This window comes from Drosophila mojavensis, unplaced genomic scaffold (genome assembly GCF_018153725.1).
Source record: "Drosophila mojavensis isolate 15081-1352.22 unplaced genomic scaffold, ASM1815372v1 contig_74, whole genome shotgun sequence".
In the NCBI taxonomy this organism is placed as follows: domain Eukaryota; kingdom Metazoa; phylum Arthropoda; class Insecta; order Diptera; family Drosophilidae; genus Drosophila; species Drosophila mojavensis.
The window spans coordinates 5860409-5883542 of NW_025318899.1; the positions used below are offsets into that span (position 1 = coordinate 5860409).

At 42.9% G+C, this 23134-nt stretch overlaps 1 protein-coding gene across 5 annotated transcripts in view; it reads left to right on the top strand.

The window, feature by feature from the left end:
• Positions 1-23134, top strand: part of LOC6581521 (RNA-binding protein Musashi homolog Rbp6) — a 194521-nt gene that overhangs the window by 162852 nt on the left and 8535 nt on the right. For all 5 annotated transcript variants that reach the window (XM_015161889.3, XM_032730836.2, XM_015161890.3 and 2 more), the window contains 5 exons: positions 11560-11608; positions 18370-18452; positions 18526-18610; positions 22504-22539; positions 22668-22751. In XM_015161889.3, the coding sequence (XP_015017375.1) occupies positions 11560-11608; positions 18370-18452; positions 18526-18610; positions 22504-22539; positions 22668-22751 (337 nt within the window). The remainder of the gene's footprint in view (positions 1-11559; positions 11609-18369; positions 18453-18525; positions 18611-22503; positions 22540-22667; positions 22752-23134) is intronic.

The following is a 23134-nucleotide window of genomic DNA, read 5'->3' on the forward strand; positions in this document are numbered from 1 at the left end:
TAGAATAAAACAAAAAAAAATGCTTAACAAAAATAATAATAAAAATAAAAAATACTTAAGCGTTGCCAGCGTCGATTTGTGCCGCCCACAAGACGCTGGGCGTGCCACGCTGGCGGAGGATGGGGGGCGTGGCAGTGCCAGCTTCACACTCGAACACGTAGCAGCTCGCGGCGTACGCTGCCATGCCCCCGCCTCCGCTGCGTGTGGCTGCGTTTTAAGTGCGCCAGCTTAAAAGTATGCTACAAGTTTTTGCATTTGCTTAAAAGCCCGCGTTTTGGGACTCGTTCGAACCAATTTGGCCGTAAATGCCATTTGCCACATCCAAATTTATATGTATATTTTTCCTCGCATTTTTATTTCTTGGTCTTAGCCTTCGCCTTCGTCTTGGCCTTTGCCTAATGCTGCATTCATTTTGGCATTTTTTTTTATAGTTTGAAGCATTTTGATGCGTATTTATGCGCTTGCATAAATTGATTTATATACAGCATAGAAATGCAAACAGCAGCTGCTCTCCCACTCCCTATGGCTCTCTCTCTCTCTCTCTCTCTCTCTGTCTCCCTCTTTATCTGTGGCTAGTCATTTGCCTGTTTTTCGTATGATTTATTAGTTTGGGTTCTAAACATTGCGGTTGACTCGACATGGCAGGGCGTCCAATGTATATAGAAATCTAGTTTTGTGCTCGGCTAATGCCAAATATGTTAAATAATAAATATAAATGCATATATATGTATATAACAAATATATGTGATGTATTTGCTGAACAATGCATGTATCTTTCGCATGTTCAACTGTCTGCCCTGTCTGTCTGTCGGTCTGTCCGTCTGTCTGTTGCTCATATCTCCATTTGTCTGTCTGCCTGTCTATTTTGTCTCGTGGTTAGGCATAAACCCCGTTTATCTGCCAGCGTATGCGAAACATTTTCGAATTATTTCCAACAGCGTTAGCGTAGGTGCCATAACAACAACAACAACAGCAACAACAACGCCAGCAACAACACCAACAACCAACAACATCCTTGGGTTGGGTCAACAGTTTCGGTAGCTGTTTGGCGGTGACGTTTTTGTATAATAAATTTTTCTTGTTCAGTGGTTTTGTACAATCAACATTCGATGTAAAAACAGTGCAAACAAGTGCAACGCATACAAGCGCACTTAAAGTGCATACACCAACACACACACTCAAACACATGCACACATACATGCAAAATGCCACCGCAGGACTTAACAGAAGCAACTACAACGATAGAGAATGTGAGCTTGCCTGGACAAGCATCCTCTTGCAACTCTCCATGTGTGTGTGCCTGTGTATGTGTGTGTGTGTGTGCTATGGGGCTGCTTGCATATGCATGCGAAAATGTTAAAGCAAATAAGAAAAAGTGTGAAAACGAGCAGCTTGTCATGTAAACAAGTAAACCAATAAGTGCAAGAGTGCGAGCGGAACAGAGGGTGCGAGCAACAGAGAGAGAGAGAGAGAGAGTGTGTGTGTGTGTGTGTGTGTGTGTAAGTGTGACCAGACTTTAAATGTGTCCAGAGCAGCCTTTCAGCTGCTAGTTACCCGGAGCAGCACTCGAAAGCCAACAACAGCAACAAACAATAAAAAATCTCAGACATATTCAAACATTTGATTGCCAGCCCAACAACAGCAGCAACAACAACAACAACAACAACAACAACAACTAGCAGCAGCACCTTTTCATTGCTATGGATTCGTGAAGCATTGGCCTGCTAATAAATTTCCCCTCCATTATTCATAGTTAACTGAACAATGAGCTCAAACTGTTGATTGGTTGCAAGTTGAATACATGCACATATGCATACACACACACACACACATAAATATGTAAATATGTATGTGTATACCAGCACATGCAAAAGTTACTCTGAGCTGCGCTCTTAATTTGAGCAATTTCTTTTTGAAGTGGGCTTAATTTTCTCCGCATCGCAGTTAACAGAGATACATACATATATAAATGTTTACCAACTATAACATTTATCGTTTAACATAGCTTTGGCCGGTAGCGGCCATATGTTGGCCAAACTTTAAGCCACTTGCTGAAGCTGTTCACTCATGATTCATTAAGCAATCATTAGCTTTACCCAGTAAGGCTAAAATGGAGCTATGTTAAGTCTATGTTAAGTCCGAATCTAATGCATGCTTGGTTGCTGAATACATAATGTTAGCATATTTCTGTATTATGAGTAAGCAATTGCCCTATCTAGTTCACAGAGCTAAATAGCATGCTGTTAAGTTGATGTAAATTCAATGTTAAGTTGCTAATGGAACTAGTTCCAGTGGTTCTATACGTTCCATTTAGAATAAATTTCCAACTAGATTCCCCTGGTTTCGCCAAACCTCTCGATTCACTTCCCCTTACTCACTTCAACTCTATTCACAATTATCCCCAACGCAAAATTTCAATCTAATCAAAATGAGAATACTTTAATGAATTACGCGCCTGTGTTTGATTTTATTTCATTTTCTTTTTCTTTTTTTTTTCTCCAGTGTTTTTTTTTTTCTCTCTTGAATCGCTTTGTTTTTGTTTATACAATTTGTTTACGCAACGCGTGACGCTTAAATGCTAAATAATGCAAATGTAAATGCGGCGCATTGTTTGGCTTTGTTTTTGCCACAATTTTATTGTTGTTGTTGTTTTTCATTTAGCCGTTTGCCCTTGTTGTTGTTGCTGTCCCTTTTCGAAATGCTCGAACTCCAAAGAGCGTATAAAAAGGGGTCCGAAAATCAAATAAAAAAGGGTTAACAGGGCGAAGACTTGAGCGCGAATCGTAGAGATTATTGCGTGGCGAAAGAAAAATATTTAGTAACTTGTACTTTGATTAGTTAATACAGGAGTCTTAGCCAGATACGCCACGAATACGCTTTAAGTTGATATTCCGCATATCCTCAAATTCAATTCGAATCAAAATTTCATTATATTCAGCAACTCCTCCTCCCTCATCGAGTAGCTGTCCATCTTCCATTTCCTCTTTCTTTGTTTGCAGACAAGTCGAAAGTTCAGGCTCTCTGCCCGGCTGACCTTTTAGAGTATTAGAAGTTCGACTTTTTGATTTGGCTGTCTTTGCTTTTCGATTTCGAATTAATTTTCTTACGCAATGAACATGCAGGAAATTAGCATATTTTTTGTGTGCTCTTGTGCTCTGATCGATTTGTGGGCCTAACGAGTGGACCCAAAGAAAACAAAGAAAAAAAATTTAACAAAATTCGAAAAGGGGACGCCCACTTTACAATTGGTCAAAGACATTTTAAAAGGCGTTCCCCCCCAGGGGCAGGCATAGAGACACACAGGCAGAGCATAGGGCATGAGGGAGGGGGGCGGTGCTGGCTGGCAGGCGACACAAGTCTTGGGCGTGGGCGAGTGTGAGGCATTTGCTAACTTATGATTCGCGAAAAAATTACATTAGAATTGCAAATTGGCAGGAGCGGCAGGGGCGGAGCGAAGGTAGAGGGGGAGAGGGCTGGGGCATGGGCATCGTCTGCAGGCCATTCAACATGGCTAAATAAAAGTTGTGTCTTTGCGGCAACAGCAACAGAATTTGATTTGAGGCAAGTGTCGTGTGGGGCAGGGGGAGAGGAGGATGCGCAGGAGGCGGCAACAACAGCAGCAACAACAACAACATGAAACAAACTCAAACATTTATGACAATAACTTCTTAAATGCCATCAGCAAGGAATCCCCAGCACTGTAAGGACATGCAGCCGAGAATCTCACTCGGAGTGCCAGTCGATGCCTGCTGGCTGCTCGACGTCTCCGGGGCTGCCGTTGAATTGAATTACTTTTGCGCCAGTTGAAATTTCAATTGCCCAGCGAGCGAGACAGCAACACAGTGAGAGAGAGGGAGAGAGATAGAGAGGGAGGGAGAGGCAGAGGGATTGAACGATGCACATGTGTGCCAGCCATATGCAATGTTGGCGGTGGCCGGAAACGGAAATGCATGCTGGCATTTTAGCAAGGCAGCACACGGCGAGTGCAGGGGAAGGGGCAGCAGTGGAACTTGGGACTGGGCGCATACAAATGAGGCGTTGAATAATTAAAGACATAAATTCGCACTTGCACACATAAAAGTAAAAAATGCCATTTCTTCTTCTTTTTTCTTCCCGTGCGCTTTATTTTTGTTCTTGTTATTATTTTACGTTTTCGGTTTCGCCCAATGCTTCCGGTCAACCAGCTGGCTGTCTCATTCGCTCCCATTGTCTGGCAGCAGCTCCCACGCTATCTCAGCATGTTTAATTCACAATCTTTGGGCACAGCGGTGCGACCCGGTGCCACCTTTGCACTCAAGTGCGCAGCCACCGCCCACGTCCGCCACGCCCACGCCCACATCCACTCGCTGCATTGGCCCAAGCTGATCTGAGCAGAGCAGAGCAGAGCAGCACAGAGCAGCGCAGCGCCGAGTCGAGCTGAGCTGAGCTGGGCAGAGAGTTGCTCGTTTAACTTTCATGAAATTATAATTTGCTTTGTAATTCGAGCATCCTTAGCAGGCTGCCAGGACTTGAGGGTCCACGCTGCAGACCAGCTGTAGCAGCCGTAGCAAGCAAGCATATATAACTACACATTGAAAATATTTTAATTAACGAAAATTGTTCCGCAACTTGCTTGCTTCATATACATTTAGATATTTATACACACACACACAAATATAAATACATATATACATACGTATATAAAGGCCGGGCAACTTAAGCAGCTGTCCGGGGCTGAAAATCCAATCCCATTAGAAATCTCAATTTCAACTCAAGCAAGTCTGCAGTCCAAGAGACTTTGCAAAATATTGAGCAGCTGCTTTCGTTTGAATCATAACACACACACGCACACACATACACATACCCATACACTCTTATATATAGCTGTGCTTTGTGCGATCTCATGTGGAATCGCACTCCACAAAGTACATATATCTTACTTATGCTCGCAAAGATTAAAAGTTTTTCACTGCCGAGGCATGCAAGCCTCTTGCCTAAGCTGTAACATCTTTGTATGCCACTGCCCCGCCCATCGCCTCCCTCGTCGTACAACGCTCGCCCACTCACGCCACAGCCTCTTAGCTTCTTATGCTGGGCCGCTTTTTGTCCGCTCGTCTTCAGTTTCTTTTTTGTGGTGCATAACCCTCTCTCAAGTTGCTCGACCGCCGCAAAGCCTGCCCTTTACATTATGTATGTGTGTGTGTGCGTATATGGGTGTGCGTGTATGTGTGTGTGCTACAAAAGCCGACCCCAATGGAGCTGAACCTTTTCAAATCCGAAATCGATATTAATTAAATTTTAGTAGCTAGCGTGAATCTGTGGACTTTGCGTGCGCCCATGCAAAGCTTAGCGAAACAGCAACAACAATAACAACAACAACAACAACAACAAAAGCAACAACAACAACAACGATAACGACGAAAAAAGGTGGCAAACTTTGCTGTGGCCATCTCATTAAAAGTGATGACAAGTTGCTGGCTTTGCGTAGCGCTTTTCATGATTATAAAATACTTGGCCCAACGCAAGCTCATGACCCTGCCCTGCCCCGCCCGACCAGCCAAATAATGACCCAATCAGCCAAAGGAAAAATGCGAAACTCAGCTATTATTACCTCAAAGATAACTTCAACAACATTTTCAACAGTAATAATAGCCGAGCGGAGGGGCTGTTAAGCTACCGAAAATGATAAAAGCAAGTACATTAAACACTGAGAATTGCAGAGAAGAGCGGTAGATGTACAGAGTAAATGCTGGCATGTCCATAATACTGATGTTAAAACAGACATTACTTTATAGATAAAGCTATTTAAGACAATGTATACTTTGAGATTTGCATAGAAGAGCCTAAGGCATAGAAATTAAATAAATATATTTACGAACTCTGGTACAGCTCAATAAGCTATATTATATTTATAAATCAAGTTATGCAATTTTAAATTATTAAAATATTTGAGAATCGCGGAGAGAGCCTCTATTTCCATTTATGTAAAACCATGGCATACCTCTTAAGTTGCATAAATTTTACCTTTAAACAAACTAACACACAGAGCGAAGCTTTATGAAATTCTCATCAGATTTACTTACACGCTTCAAAAGGAATAATATTATTATGATACTCTGACCTTTGATAGCCATTGTAGACCACATACAAAGAGCATAACTAAGTTATAGCTGGACGAGTAGCTGGGGGCGATTCGCATTGTTGTTGCTGTTGTTGTTTTTGTTGTTGCTGTATCAGTGCTCTTATAACATCTCCATATTCAATTGAGAACCCAAATCAGTCAACCGCATTAAAAACTCTGCTTCATTTCCGTGACAAGCTAAACACACACACGCACATAGACACACACACACACACACACACACAACATTCATATGTAAATATATTTTTCGCTCTTTGTATGCTGCTCGTGACCTTTGCTTAACTAAGGACAGCTTTGTATACCGATTGTAGTTGCCCAGCCACGCCCACCGTGCCCACCTCGACGCTGCTTGCGTGCCATAAAATTTCACTCTTTCTTCCATTAATAGTTGATCTACTAAGCCAAGGGCATAAACTATGCAAAAGCTTTTCCATCATTGCCAGTTGCCATTCATTCCCACTCACTGTCTCCCTCTCTCTCTCTCTCTCTCTGTCTGTGTTTAGCTATTGCTGTCTCTGTTTCACTTAATTGCTCAAATCTCCATACACAATTTAATATTCATACTTGCGTTTCATTCGTGCTGCTAATGTTGGGTCCGTCGAATTCATGACTAGCATAGCAGCAGCAGGAGCAGAGGCAGCAGCAGGAGCAGAGGCAGCAGCAGGAGCAGAGGCAGCAGCAGCAGCAACAACAAATCAAGTTGAGGATTACAAATCGGAATCCTTTTTTAATTGAAATATACATCGCATATACATATACGTATTTCTATGGCCCGTGCTGTGCTCTGGCCTGCTCATTAATGCGCCGAGCTGCTGCTGTCGAGCTCAATTGATGCGTTTTTGATTGCAAATTTGTCGCAAACATATCGCTTGAGTGCACCAGCAGCGCAGCAGCAGCCCCCACCCCACTACCTCCACTGTCTGCCTGTCTATGCGCATTACTCATACGCCGCGTGGGTCGCCGAAGGCAAAAAGCAACTTAAATTCTACTTACAGCCAAATATGTAATAAATACGAGCTTAAAAAAGTTTATCTATATTTCAACCACACGCAGTCATGTGCCTTACACACGCACACATACACACACGCACAGTATGTATGCTGTATGTGCGTACTGAGTAGCTACTGCTGCCTGTTTTTTTGCTGTCGCCTGGCAAAAGTTTTTGAAAGATGTGCCATCCCCCAATCCGGCACTTAGACAACTCGCACGTCCAGCTACCAAAAAGTTCATTTCGCTTCGCTTCGCTCCTCTCTATTTTTTTTTTGTCTCTTCCTTTCATTCAGCCAAAAAAAATATATGTATATACATATATAAAATATATATGTATAAGTAAGTGTAGAGTGTGTGGAGTTGAGTGTAAGTGTACTTTGCAAGAGCTACAGCCGCAGCTGCTGCCCCGCTGAGCTTTCATTAAATGCGACTATTCAGCGGCTGCAGCTTTAAAATTTCCGCCATCCTTTTTTTTTTTTTTTTGCCCCTCTGTCAATATGCCCAAAAAGCCAAGCCGGACGCCGTATAAATTGTCGCAATCAAGCGCTGCATAAAGTGTCTCTCGCTCTCGCTCTCAACACGAAAAAAAAAAATAGAAAAAGAAAGCCGCAGGAAAGCGACAGCAAGATGAATTACTGTAAATTATCCAGTTAAAAGTTTTCGCTGAAGGACTTTCTAGTCGCTCGAGTGGCCGCCGCTGCGGCTGCTGCTGCTGCTGCGCTGCTGCTGCTGCGGCTGCCGTCGCTGATTTAACGAGACGAAAAGGTAAAAAGTTGAGCAAAAATCAATTTCGCCACAATTTCACGCTAGTTTGCATAAAAGTAAGTGCTGGCTGGGCATACCTCCCGAGGCAGTGGAATGTACGTTAGATAAGTCTGAGCTGCTCTTGAATGCATATGCAAAGGGAATTTTTAGGTAATTTTTGTAATTTTTTATTTTTGTTAGTCCAAAAGGCAATACGGAAATTGTTTTAAGAAAGGGCTAAACTTTAAATACCTAAATATTCCAAAATTTAAAATCACTTGTAAAGTTTGCTGCTATCGATTAGCGATCTATTGTGACTTGGGCAGTTTTTGGCCATTGTATTTAGTTATTAAAACTTGTTTAATATATAAATGAAAATTAGCATATTATTGAGCTCGGCTGCTTCAAGAATATCATATTATGTAAATTATTTAGATGAATATAAAAATACCAAATTTATGGCCTTTTTGAGCATAGGCATAGGCTTCAAAAATACCACAATATGTAAACTATAGAAATGAATATAAAAATACCAAATTTAAGGAATTTTTAAGCTTTACTAAAGCATATAGTTAACTTTTTGCCCATTTATATATTTTTTAGAAATTTAACAAAATTATTTACGTGTAAAATGAATAAGCATATGTGACGTCTATATCCATTTGATCGCCTGCCATTCCAATTTATTCCTTTTCTACTAATTCAAATTTCCTGTGTGCATACTTTGCACTTTTCGCTCTTTCTGCCTGCTCTTCGCTATTCGCATTCTCTTCGTCCAAGACAGTTCATAAAGAGCCTGTGCGTAGAGTCTATCCCGCTCACACGCTCACAGCAATATTCAACACTACGTTTCGCTGCAGCTTTTTTGCCTCCTTCTTCCTTTCGGAGCGATAATTAGCGCAGAGCAGCGAGCAATGAGAGCAGCGCAGCTCGAACGCAAACGCAATCGGATAATGTTTTGTATAGCTCTCAGATTTAGCAAGCGCCGATTGAGGTGGAGTCGGCCGAACTAGACCAGTTTTAGCAGACTTTACTCATTGTTTTAGAATATTACATCAGATTATTAAATTCCAGTGATGATATTTTATTGCTATAGGTTTAGCTTACCATTTAACCAGTTTAACTCTATCCCAAGCATCCTCATTCCACAATACTTTTATACTTTAAGTACTCCAGTGACTCCCAGGTTAGTTTGATAGTCGTTTACAGTAGAAAATGTCTCTGGTAGCAGCTGTCAGAGCTGGTTAAACATATGTGTGGATAGTTAGACTAGCTGCATATATGAGCACATGTAGTTGCTGCAGCACCTGAGCTCTCTGCGCTCTGCCTGTCAATGGCTGCTTTTAAGTTTCATCTCGTTTCGCCCATTGCCCACATTCAACGGGGCCGCAACTCAAGCGAATATATATACATTTTTCTGTTTATATATATTTTTTCGGTCGGCAACATTCATTAATGTCAGGAACAGCAGCAGCAGCAGCCGCCACAGCCGCAGCGACTTCGTCTAGGATACAGCCACATAATGTGCCGCAAAACGCATAAAACACACGCGCACACACACACACACCGACACACACACAGACAAGTGTCGTCGTCGTCGTCGCCTGCCCGCTGTTTTATATAACGATTACGATAATGAAGCGACGCCGTTTTCAGCGGGCGCAGCATTTTTATACACAAAATGAGCCAAATGAATGGCAGCCACTAGCCCAGCGCACAGAGCGAGACAGAGTGAGTGTGAGAGAGAGAGGCAGAGAGAGAGACAGAGCGCGTCCGATTGGGCTTACTCCAAGGATCTAGTAGTAAGCAACGTCTGTCGTTGATGGCTTTTTGAAGTTCTCAACGCAGGCGGCGCAATGATTGGGGATTATGACGAATTAATGAATTCAGATTTAAATAAAATTACGCAGCGTGCCAGTGGCAGTGCCACGCCCACTTGTGGCCATGCACATTTAACATTTTGCTAATAGAATTAAAGTTTGCCGCCCGCCCCTCCGCCCACGCGGCAACAGCAGCAACATAATGAGCCAGCGACCCAGTCTGGCGTAATTATGATGGGCCTGGCCCCTGCATTGATAGCAGCGGCAGCAGCAGCGGCAGCAGCAGCGGCAGCGGCAGCAACAGTCGTCAGCAACTGTTGCCCGCTTAATTAACAACAACAATTGCAATGGTGCAATTGCAGTTGCCACTGTGGCAGGTAATTTTTGTCTCATTTGGGGCCGGGGCAACCTTCGCCTGATGGTTTTGTACGCGCATTGTTGCGGCATTGTTGTTGATTGTTAATTGAAAAACAATGTTGTGCGCTCTCACTCAGTCATGACTCCCCCTCTGCCCTTCTCTCTCTCTCTCTCTCTCTCTCACTCACTCACTCCCTCTGTCTCTGTCTCTGTCTTTGTATTTCTGGTGCACGTTAAATGCAACTGCAAGTTGCATCGAGCTCGAGGTTCAACTGCGGCTTAATTAATTTTTATAAGGCTGTTGTTATCGTCGTCAATTGGGTTGTTGCTGCACTTTAATTACAATGCACAGAAGTTGCCTTAAGCTCATTGATTAAACTTAATCAATGGCCATAAGCAGCGCGAACAGGATCGCTGCTGGCACGGGGCACGGGGCACGGGGCATGCGGCAAGCGACATGCGGCATGCGGCAGGCAGCTCATTAATGTTCGCTCGCAACTTTGACAGCCAAAGTGCAATTAGCGTCAGGGCCAAAGCGAAAAGTTGTCATATTATGATATTGAATAGCAGCAAGATGAAAGACGCAGCTACCAAGGAATGGTAATCGAGTAAGGAGCGAGCGAGACAGCCTGCGTGTGTGGGCGTGCTGGTGTGCGTGTGTGGGTGTGAGTGCGGCAACAACATGTCAAAAGAGCTGCAAGAGCATAAAAAGTGCCTGAGCTCAAGTAATTCAATAGCCAAGCAAGATTTAATTAATAATTTATATAGTATATACAAAGGTAGCCGCAGCTCTGATTAACGAAGCTGTAAAAGCGCGAAAAGGTTGCATATCCTTGGCAGATCCTTTACGCATTCCCGTTACAACTGGGCGAAGAGTGGATCTTTGGAGTCTCAGTTCTCTTAATTAACTCCTTAAAAGCATCTCGGCTAATGTCTTAGCCAGGCTACAGTTTGGCCAAGCGATTATAAAACAATTAACGTCCAACTCTGGCTCAACTCTATTTAGCAATAAAAATCTATCAATTAGCGTATGATAATAAAGCAGCATGTCTATATCTATCTATCTATCTATCTATATATACATGTATATATGGGAAAGTTAAAGAAAGTCTGCTGCAGTTCATCATTGAAGGCAAACTGGGCAAAGTCTGTTCGCTTAGTTAACTGCATAGTTTGGGCTGGTTTTGTCAGTCAGTCAACTATCATTATAAGTTGCCCTTTGCGTTTGCGTCATAATGGCCAAAAACTTTTGCCCAGAGCTCTGTCAGTGTGTCTCTGTGTGCTAGTGTGTGTGTGTGTGTGTGTGTTGGCTATTGTTGGCGCTCAGTTTTGCAATTAGCAACAGTTTTGTCTGCTCAGTGCTTTTAGTCGGCCATTAATTGAGTTGCGCGCACTGAAAACTTACAAAAAATAAGAAAAGTGAGAGATGGAGAGAGAGAGAGAGAGAGAGTGAAATACTGAAAAACAAAGAACAAAAATTTGCCACAACTTTTTATTCATTTTCTTCTCGCATTTTTCTATTTGCAGATCGAGGACGCAATGCTGATGTTTGACAAGCAGACCAATCGGCACAGAGGTGAGCACTGAAACGATAAACGATAAACGATAAACGATAAGCGATAAACGATAAGCGTTAATAATACAGTTCGTTATAATAACACACATTGACTAAATTCCGGCTCTTGTTGTTGTTGTTGTCGATATATTCTTTCATTTTTTGTGCTGCTTCGTTTCCGGGCTTTAACGATGCAGAAGAAGACGGACAAGCCGGAAGTGCGAACGCTTCTGCTTTTCCATTTTTCCTCTTTTTGTTGTTGCGCATTGCGCTGTCAATGCATGACAGATACCGTTACAGATAGCCGAGCACAAACAGAGCTAATACCGTTTCATTTTGGTGTGTGTAAAAACGTGGCATTAAAATGGCCAGGCTAACAGCATGAGAGATAGAGAGAGAGAGAGCGAGCGAGCTAGTCGTAAAGATTACCTGTGCAATGCAACCGGATATAGCCCGCACATACAGCTCAGCGGGCGACTGAGTGGGCGGGGCTGGGACTGAGACTCGCTGTGCGGCAAAGGCTTAAATCTCCAGCGCACATCCGCTACACGAACTTGTAGCGCACGAGTGAGTCCGTTCTCTTCTTTTTCGGCCATGGGCGTAGGCGTGGGCGTGGGCGGGTCATGGGCCGTGGGCCGTGGGCCGTGCCGTGCCATGCCGGGTCGGCTGCTTGTCGTTGTCAATTTTGCTTATTAAAGTTTTAAATGACGCGCCGAAAATTCGCATTGCGAACGCCCATTGACATGTGACAGGAGGCGCAGCAGCTGGAGCAGCAGCGGCAGCTTCCACCTGAGACAGGCAAGGCACATTAAGATTGATGTGTCCAGACAGAGTGGTTGAGAGAGGGGGAGAGAGAGAGAGACATAGTCGGCTAACAATGTCGTGGCCCAAAAGTAATTAGCCGCTCACACACACACAGACATCCAGACAGCTGGACACTCGTGCATGCATCAATAGTTGCCTCTATAGTTGCTCTACACACACACACACCCAGACGGAGCATGAACAATTCACACACACACACACAGAGAGAGAGAGAGAGAGAGAGAGAGAGTTCATGGCTGGCCTTGTTAACTTGCTGGCCTCATGTAGTTGGAGCCGCTGTCCAACCAAATTACGCACACGGGAATAAGGAAACATGATTTTTGCTTGTATGCGGCCCATAAAAAATTGTTGCATACTTCGGGGCGCCGCCAAGAGATAAGCAGCGGCAGAGGCAGCGGCAGAGGCGAACGCGACCCACAGAACATTTCGTTTAATTGGACGCTGGAGTACCGAATGCTGCATCATGATGCAGTCATATGAAACACACAAAAACTCAACTCAGAATCAGCAGGAGGAGCAGCAGGAACAGCCGGAGCAGGAGCAGCGCAGCCTTTGCAAATGGCAATAAAAGCAAGCAGCGCCCCATTTAAAAATTATGTGTTGCTGCAGCTGAACAATGAGAGAGGAAGAGAGAGAGCAAGAGGCGGAGGGTAGCAAGGGGGCAAGAAGAGCGAGCGGAAGAGGCAGCGCAGCGCAACAACTGTTCAGAGATAATGCATGAGTAAGATATAAAACTGCAAATTGCCAACGATGCAGATTTATTCGAGTATATAAAGCAGAAGACAGCGCCGAGAGAGGCAATAATATTATTAATTCTTTGGCCCGATTGCCAAGCGCAATTCCCATTTCAAATTAAAATCAAATAAATAGCTATTTACAGAGCAGCAGCAGCAGAAGCAGCAGTAAAATTTCCAGGAATTATTTTCAGTAAAAAAAGAAACAGTTTGAAAAATCCCATTCAAGAGCTAAAACTTCAGTTGCTTTGAGCTCAGATCGAGAAATGAATTTAGTAAATGAAATTTTCATGTAAATCTCGCATGTGTAACAAAAACTGAGAATTCTGAGCGAACTCTGGCTGAGCTGAAGCAATTTTACAGCTCAATGTTTATAGTATAACAAATTGATTTCATTTTTAATTCAGTCAACATTTGCTTTTTCCATTCGATATACTATAATTCATAATCCACTTGGCGAGCTCGCTGCAATTTTACAACAATTTGCCGAAGTGAAAGCGATTTGTCCTTGATGCGTGCACAATATTGATGAAGTATTTAAATATCCTTTTTATTTTTTATTACTTCCAATTCGAACTCAAACTCAAACTCAAATGCAAATTCAAACTCAGATAATAGCATGACAGCTAAATTGTCAGTGGTTTTCTGGGTTTCCTCTTCTTCTTCTTCTGCTTCTTTTTTCTTTGGGTTAAAAATAGCATTTAATGTGCATAGCCTCGTTTTAGTGATTTCCCCATGAATATGACATGGAAGACGTTAGACTGCTATTGACATGACCGGCAGGACACGGCAATTTCGCAAATTACAATTGCCTAGGTCGATCAGAGTACATATGATGAAATATGCAGGCGTTGTTAGTTAGCCAAGACCAACTGCCCAACTTCACAGGCCACACTCAGCGACTGGCCCAGCGACCCAGCCACGGACAGCAACATGGCCAACAGCCAATCGAGACGCCCCCACTCGAGGCGACGCTTTCGCTGCGAGTCAATAGAAAATGTGTGTCGTTAATCAAAGGGTATTAGTTGTAGCTCTAGCCACAATGACGACGATGGCGATGGCGACTTTTTATACAAGCCGAACGATGGACGACCTTTTGCCATGAGTTGGACTAGCAGACGCTCCAGGGCTGCTCCGACTGCTCCGGCTGCTCCGACTGCCCGCCCGGTAGCTGCCTACTGGCACTTGCGATATGCCTGTAATTGCATTTTATCGATCCAAGTGGAGAAGGTGCCCATCTTCTAGCGTACATGTGGCAATTGCCAGCGTGTGCACACACACACACACACACAGACACAGACACACAGATACGCTGACGTTCAGAAACAGGACAGCAACTATAATAAAGAAGCGAGCGAAAGGAAAAAAACAAAAATTGAAGCAGGCGAGCAAAGACGTTGCTCGGGCTACACGGCAGCAAGTTTGTTACTCATTCATAAATCATGTGTGCAGCGACAGACGGACGGACAGCAAGACAGTCGACACAGACAGACAACACAGAGTTTGAGAGAGGGAGAGAATGTGAGAGAGGGAGAGAAGCGTACAGCTAGTGAAGCCTGGTCACTGCAACTTGCAGCGACGTTTTTCCAACTAACGGCTGCAGTTGGCCCCAAAAAAAAAAAATTAAATTAAAAAAAATAAAAAATAAAACTAGAAAAAGTAAAACGTAAGCGATTTGACGGGGGCCTCGTGGCAGGGCAGCAACGAAAACTATATGAATATGCCATAAAACAATATAGGCTGGCACACTAACATCTGCAACAACAGCAGCAACAACAAGAACAGCTGCAAGTACAGTAGTCACTAGTAGATGGGCAACTCGGGTAAAGGAACATAGAAGAGGCAAGGATAGACAGAAACTTTGCTTGGTTTGGCAATGGGAATAGGAAAAGAGTTTGAAACTTATTGATATGACTGCAGGATATAGCTGAAGTGGACTGTGCTGGATCGAGTTATCGATAAAAGATGATAAGGAGATAATATTAAGTTGTGATATACTTGAAGTGGATTGTGGAAAATGCAATAATAGATAACGGAATCATCACTTGAAGTGAGTTTTTTTAACTCAATTTTACAATAGATACAAAAGTATTGACAGATACGAAAGTATATTCAGTTATCGATAGATCTTCTTTATATAAACGTATATGTATAAGGGCTATGACAGGAATTAGCTATAGAAAAAATAGTATGTATTTAGGAAAGAGTCAGTTTTCTCAAGACGATAGTTAGAAAGATAGAAAAATCTATGGACATTGGGCTATCCACTTGAACGAGATTCAGTAAAGACTGCGGAGAAACATAATTACAAAAACGAGCATAGGATCATAGTATAAGAGTAGAGTATAAGAGGATAAGCATATAGAGACTATAAGAATAATAATAATACAAAATAATAATATACGCTAAGAATGTTATTCATAGATACCAGAGGTGGCTAGATGAACTGCTTAAACTAGATGCTTAAATATTTTATCTTAAATGTGATTACAAAACTCGAGCAAAGCTGAGCTCAGTTTGCAATCGAAACCGACAAATGAAAATGTTTAAGAATCATATTTCTATGCGCATTGCTGGCTATTGAGTTGGAAATGTTGCACTTGGCACAATTACTACTGTAGCTGATATGGGATACACGACAGCAGCGGCCTGAACTATGCTATGAATTTCATTTGGCAAGCCAAGGACATGCACAACGTGCGCCTAAACAGCCGGTTGAGGAGGATGAATGGGGCGATGGGGCGTTGGGCTGCAGTCGAGGTGTTAGTGCGGCTGCGGGTGTGGTGCGGTGGGTGAGTGGGTGAGTGGAGCAATAGCAGTTGGCGGTTGGCAGTTGGCAGTTGGCGTCGTCAGCCGCTACTAATATTAAAATTGAAAATTTTGTAATTTTTCTCGTTTTTTGGCAAGCCGGCGCTGCGCAGTCATAACAGCTGGCAGGCAAACTGCCACGCCCCCACCCCGCACTCCAGGCAGTGTCTCCACATGTGTGCACACACAGAGCTACATATGAGAGTGTGTGCATATATGGCATATCTGTGGCCGTTACTTGGCAATAACATGCATGAGTGTGCAATTTGTGCAGTTGGCAAAGGCATCGTCAGGCACTCGGCGTCCTGCGGGAAATTTTCGACAGGTAAAAATGGCAGCAAAGCAGCCGCAGAATTAACTAGCAGAGCGACTCCAGCCGCCGGGGCATTTTTCATGCCAGCCGCGCCGCATTTGTTGCCGGCAGATACATTTTTGATTGAGTTACGTGTGGGCGGCCAATGGGGCATGGCATGGCGTGGCGTGGCACGAGGCGAAGATGGCGAACAGAGCAGGAGGCCAAAAAAGAAATTGCTGGCTTCATTTGCTAGCCACTCGGTCGACGCTCGACTGATTTATGAGTGGTCAGAGGCAGCAGGAGCAGAGCCAGCCCAAAAAGGAGCCCCCAGCATGAGCGGAGGCGCAGCGCCTGTGGCAGCAGCTACCAAAGTGGCAACAACTACGTGCAACTTGCAACGTGCGCTAATTTTATATAATTAAAACAAACACAAACACAGCAGGCACAGAGTGACTGGGAAGGAGAGAGAGAGGGAGAGGGAGGGAGAAAGAGTAAGTGGGCGAGAGAACGCTGAAGACTCTCAACGCCCACAAGTTGTTGCAAGCAGAGCTATAGAGAGAGTGGGAAGGAGGGAGCAAGAAAGAGGGGGGGACTGGAGAGTTAAAGGAAAGCAGCACATGTCGCTAATAAGCCTGCGTGTTTACTGTTACTTGTTTCAACTAATTTGTCAGCTACGCCCAACGCCCGCATGCCAAGGCAAACACACACACACACCCACACACACACACAAACACAGACAGAGACAGAAAGCAAAGTCGATGTTGGAAGGCGTGGCATGAGGTGTCTGCACTTGGCCTTGCTAATTGCACAGTCCTTTTGGCCCGGCCAAATCTCAGACAATTGCGCTAATTGAAAAACCTCGATAAGACCAAAACGAAAGCTAAAAGCAACAGCACACACACACACACACAGACATCGACACACGCACACTAACGAAATGGAGCTTCACTAAAAACATTTTGGCTCTTTGTTGTCCTTGGGTTTCCTTTTTCATGTAAACAAGCATTACAAGCTAGGTTAAGTTAGCATACGAACTTGAGATGTTCCACAAATATATAGCCAGAACATCGTAAACAACAATCGATAGCTAATTCTCGATAGTTATGTGTATTTTATGGCATATCTAAAGAGTTTCTTTTCTAAAAGCTTTTCTTTTAGCTTAATATTACTGCTAAGCTATTTTTGATAGTTGCGATAATATCGATTTCCTGTCCATCACTAACTAGATCCACTCAATGAAGCCAACGATTATGAAAGGCTAGATAATGAAGCATATTATTCTTAGAGATACTTCTACACTGTACAAAAACTATTCGATCATCTCTATGCTATCGATTTCCAGAATATTCAATCTAAGAGCTTCGTCTATAATCGATCAACTTTTAGCTATAGCATTCAGAAGTTATGTTCTGTAATCGATCAATCGATATTTCGTTAGTGTCAGCCCTAGCCAACGCAGCATAGTTTTGAACTGGCATTTGGCCCACTCTCGCAGCAGCCTATAAAAGACTCTAAATTTTGGCAGAAATTAACAAAAAATTTCGGCATAGAAATTGAATGGGGCCGTTGAATGCGCTGAATCAGCAGCTCCATGCAGAGTAGTTAGTGGGGCGTTGTAGTAGTGTTGGTCAGGTGGGTGGGGGGATGGAGGTAAAAACTTCATGACAAACTTATTATGCACTCGGCTGGGTTATTTCCAGAGCTGGGCAAAGTTTGCTATGTAAACTGGGAGCTGGGCAGTGTTTGAATTACTCTGCCCAGGCGGCACTTGAGTCCCTGCCGCATATTGAGGTCAGCCAAGGGGCGAATGGAGGGAAAAAGCGAGAGGTGCAGAGAGCTGGATGGCGGGTGGAGCTGAAGTGGTGCAGAGAAGGAAAGACTGTGGCAGTGGCAGTGGCCTGGCTGGCTGGCTGGCTGTCTGGGCTCGTCTCAGTCTCGACACTTGAGTAAATTATTTAGCCGCTCGCACAAAAGCATATTTCGTTCAATTTTTGCAGCTCTTAAACTTGTTTGCCCATTCTTCAACTTGCCTTGACTCCCCGACTCAGTGACTCTCCGACTCACTGACTCTTTCGGCTATTTCAGCTCTCTTATTTGTTTGTTTGTTTGATTTTTTGCAGGTTTTGGCTTCGTTACATTTCAAAGCGAAGATGTGGTAGACAAAGTTTGTGAAATTCATTTCCATGAGATAAACAACAAAATGGTAAGTGGAGCGAAGCCAAATGAAACGAAATGCTGCGCCGTTATTCCATATATCTAATCCCGTTGCTCCCCAGGTCGAGTGCAAGAAGGCGCAGCCCAAGGAGGTAATGCTGCCGGCAAATCTGGCCAAGACACGGGCGGCCGGTCGTTCCGCTTACGGTGAGTTGGTAGTCTGGGGCAGCCACGCAAATCAGGCGACGGCGACGGCAACGGCGGCGGCGGCAACCGCGGCAGCTGCTGCTGCTGCTGCCGGCACGCCCGCCGCCGCCCTCTTGCCCAGTAGTTTAACCGCTGCCGCCACCGCGCTGCAGCAGCAACAACAGCAACAACAGCAACACCATTCACACCACCAGCAACAGCAACAACATCCACACACACATCCACACTCACACTCACACCATCATCATCACCACCAGCAGCTGCTGGGCGCCGCCGCAGCGGCCGCCTCGCTGCGCTACACGCCCTATCCGCTGCCCACGCACATTTCAGCCGCTGCCGTGGCCGCAGCGGCCGCAGCTGCCACGCAACAGCAGCAACAGCAGCAGCAGCAACAGCAGGCAGTTGCTGTGGCCGCCCAGCAGCATCAACAGCAGCAGCAGCAGCAACAGCAGCAGCAGCAATCGCTCGCACATGTTGTAGCCGCTGCCGCCGGCGCACCTTCGCTCTTGCCGCTGTCCAATGCCACGCCCGCCGGCGCCCCCTCGCTGCTGCAATACGCAGCTGCTGCGAATGCCACACAGAACAATGTCGCCTTGGCCAATTCGCTCTACGCGGACGCGGCTGCTGTGATGGGCTATAAGCGCCTGCTGGCCGCCGCCGCCGTCAGCAACGGCCTACGGGCCACGCCCACCCTGGGCGCGCTCACAGCGCCGGCAGCGGCGGCCGCAGCAGCCGCCCAGCAGGCGCAGCTGCGCCAAAATGCAGCCCTCGCCGCTGCCCACTATCCGCTCAGCGAACTGCTGGCGATGCCCGCCAGCCTCGAGACGGCAGCAGCTGCCTCTCTCTATCAGCTGCCCGGCATCTGACCGCCAAGGCCGCAGTGAGCCGCCGTCCCGCGCATATATTAGAGCAGGCCCAAGGGCAGGCGATTTCCAATCAGCTTGATGTCTGATACACACACGCACACACACACGCACACAAATTTGAACTCTCATTCCGTCTCAATGTCCAAAGCGCGAACGTGTCGCATTACTTATACTTAGGTCTTAGGTCTAAAACGTGTATGACTCTCCCTAGCCATGTATGCTCCATAAATATACATACGTACATACATACATACATATTTAAATGTACATACATATCTACATACATTACTGTGTCTAATCGATAGGACGCGCCGTATTATCGCGTATTATCGATATATGTTATATACTTAATTTCTAAAAACTTAAATTAGCGTAACGCATTCGTTTATTTCTCTAGAGCTTAAGAAATTTTGTTTTAAGATTTAGGCTTAACAAAAAAAATAAATTACTAAAAAAAAAAATGAACAAAATTAATTAATTAAGTGCAGTTCCTAGAGAGCTGCATAGATGTTTTTGCTCAACGTTTCGATTACCTATCGATGCTTAGTGTTAACTTAGCGACGAACGTAATATTATACATGTAACAGTAAAACGTAACTGTAAATCAAGCTGCGTGTAAGTCTTAGACATTGTACAACACTAGAACGTAAGAACTGTATATGAAAATATGATGAAAATTCAAATTGAGAAATAAGTAATGTCAAAAAAAGAAAAACAATGAAAAAGAAGAAGAAAAATCAATCACATTTATATTTCCAATACTTGTATAACTAACATTTACCAACTCTATATACAATATATACTCTATATATGTATATTTATTATATATTCCAACTTCAGCTCATACAAAAATAGCTCTTCAAAATGAATAACAACTGTAGAACCGAATATAATTAAAGTTTACAATATAATAATGTCATAAATTAGCAAATGTATCAAAATTAGCTTTTAAGTAAAGCCGCATTTAAGTAGGCAACAAATAAAGCCGACAGGCTTACGCACACACACACACACACACACACATAAGAATCTGTGTGTATGTGAGTGTTTGTGTGTCAAACATTTTAGTTAAACAATTTGAAAGTCGCAAACGTAGTGACCGAAGCTGGCATTAGATTGGCAGCTGCCTGTCTCTCTCAGTCTGTCCGTCCGTCCGTCTGTTCAATTTGAAGATTTCACAACACTGGTAAATTGACAATGTCAATTGAAGCGCAAAAGCCTCTCACAGAATTACCAGCTGTTGGCCAATTAATAACTGATGCATACACACCCACACATATACATTTATATATACATCTACTTAGACATTAATATTTGACTTAAACATAAACTTTAGCTATTGATTATATACATACATATATACATTTATTTATATATATATATATAAATGAAAACATTTACTTACTTGCTAAGCGCATTAAGCGCCTCAAGTTAACTGCTAGCTAATACTTGAATGTTTATGCTCGTTTAGCTGAGGTGAAAGAGGGTATATTGGGTTGGTCTGCCACTTTGTCCGAGTCTCTGAGCTCAAATATTAAGTATACGCCCAGTGAGTGCAGAACGTACTATGAAAATCCTGCTACAGTTTATCTGATAGCTAAACTTAAAAAGTGATAAGTGCATGCCCTTTAGGGGCGTGGCTTGTTGGCTACTCTAATTGCTCAGCTACGCAGCTAAAATTATTCAAATTTTTCCTTAGAGACTTATAATAGATAAACTCATATTGATAAATCGAAAAACTCCAAAGTTTATTTCATAATTTTGCAACTTTTTCATTCATAAACGAGCATTATATAGTCGGCTATGCTCGACTTGCTACATTCTTACTTGTTGTCCATTGTAATAGTGTACTCATACGTATCTAAGACTAAGTTCAACAACAACAACAACAATAGCTACAACAACAACGACTTCGCACAGGAAACGATGCCAAAATGATGAACGAATAATTGATTGATTGAATGATTGATGACAGCCATGGAGCACAAAAAAAAAATAACAAAACAAATTAAACATTTCCAAAAAAAGAAAACAAATACGAAAATCTATTTAAATTAACATTTAACATTTTTTCAACTAGCTGTCAAATTGTTTTTTGCTATTTAATTGTTTACAATGTTTTTTTTTTTTTGGTTTCTTTTTCAACCACTTTTTTTTTGTAGTGCATTTTTTCTCATTTCCTCTTTGTCAATTTGTGAGTGTGTGTAAACACTTTTGAATTCATTTAATTAGTTGTGGGCCAATGAAAGGCAATAGACCTCGAGAGTCTGTGACATTTTGTAGAAATGCGCAGCGAGGCTTTAGAAATGCTTTCATGTTCGCCCCGCCTCGAACAACTACACTAGTGAACAAATTAACTACTTTACAGTCTAGTATTTACATTTTAGCATAGTATTTCAATGTGTGTTTTTTTTTTTCCTTTCTAGTAAACAATGTCTACGTATTTACAACTATATTTAAACAACTCTATATAAACATATATATAACTAAGTGTTTAGAATTGTGTCATATCTATTTATATATACATTAATAGATATATATATATTTTAATATCGATGGTACAACAGATGTAACTCTCTATATATTCTTAACTATAGCTCAGCAAGTCAAGGCTGTTAATGAAAGAAAAAACTGCTCCAAAAAAAAAAAAAAAAAAACATTTTAGAATCTGTCGAACTCTTTAACAGCAGTAATTACATATATATTAGTATATAGTATATAATAATCGATAAATGTTAATCGATTATTATTTAGTTAACACACACAATTAGATCATTAAGTACACACACACATACATACACACACGAACACTTTAAGAACTTATATAATACATATATAGTTGAACAGACTTAGACTTTTATCGAATATATAACTTTATATACCAACATATATATCTCTTTGATCTATTTGTTTTCTAGGAGTACTCTTAGCTCTTAACTCAGCGCACTTATGAATGTTAGTAATTGATTTATGTTTATGCCTCTCTTTTTTTCGTGCTCTCTCTTGTTTTTCATGCTCCATATTTAGATAACATCATGTGGGGTCTGGGGACATTGCCCGAAGGTAAGCATTTGCAATGCCTAGCCTAGACATAAGATCTAGCCATAAGTACTTATGGGACTTTAAATACATTTATCTAACTGATAACTCCCCTCTCTCTCTCTCTCTCTCTCTCTCTCTCTTTCTCGCAGGCTTTCCGGCAGCTGCGTATGCTGCTTATGCCGCTGGTCGCGGCTATTCGGGTTATCCCAGCTTCGGACTACCCTATCCAACTGGTAAGTCAACACTCTATCTCACTCTCCCTCTCTCTGTCTCACACACACATACATCATCACACATACCTTAACTATTTATAAATATATATGATTATTTAGTGTATCCTATGCATATGTCGTAAGCCCCGTGTGCGTATAAGACTCCGTCTGTATGTGTGTGTGCGTGAGTGTGTGTTTGAATGTATTTGGCGTGCATTTTGTGACTACTCTAAAATTAAACTAAAGCTAAAGCCTAAAGCCTCTCCCGCATTGCAATTTGTGTTAGTTGATATGACGAAAGGCCTTGTTTAACTAGTCAAACAATTAGCTATAATACATATACATATAAACATACATATATGTAACATGATTAATTAGCATAATATACTAACTACCACTCGAAG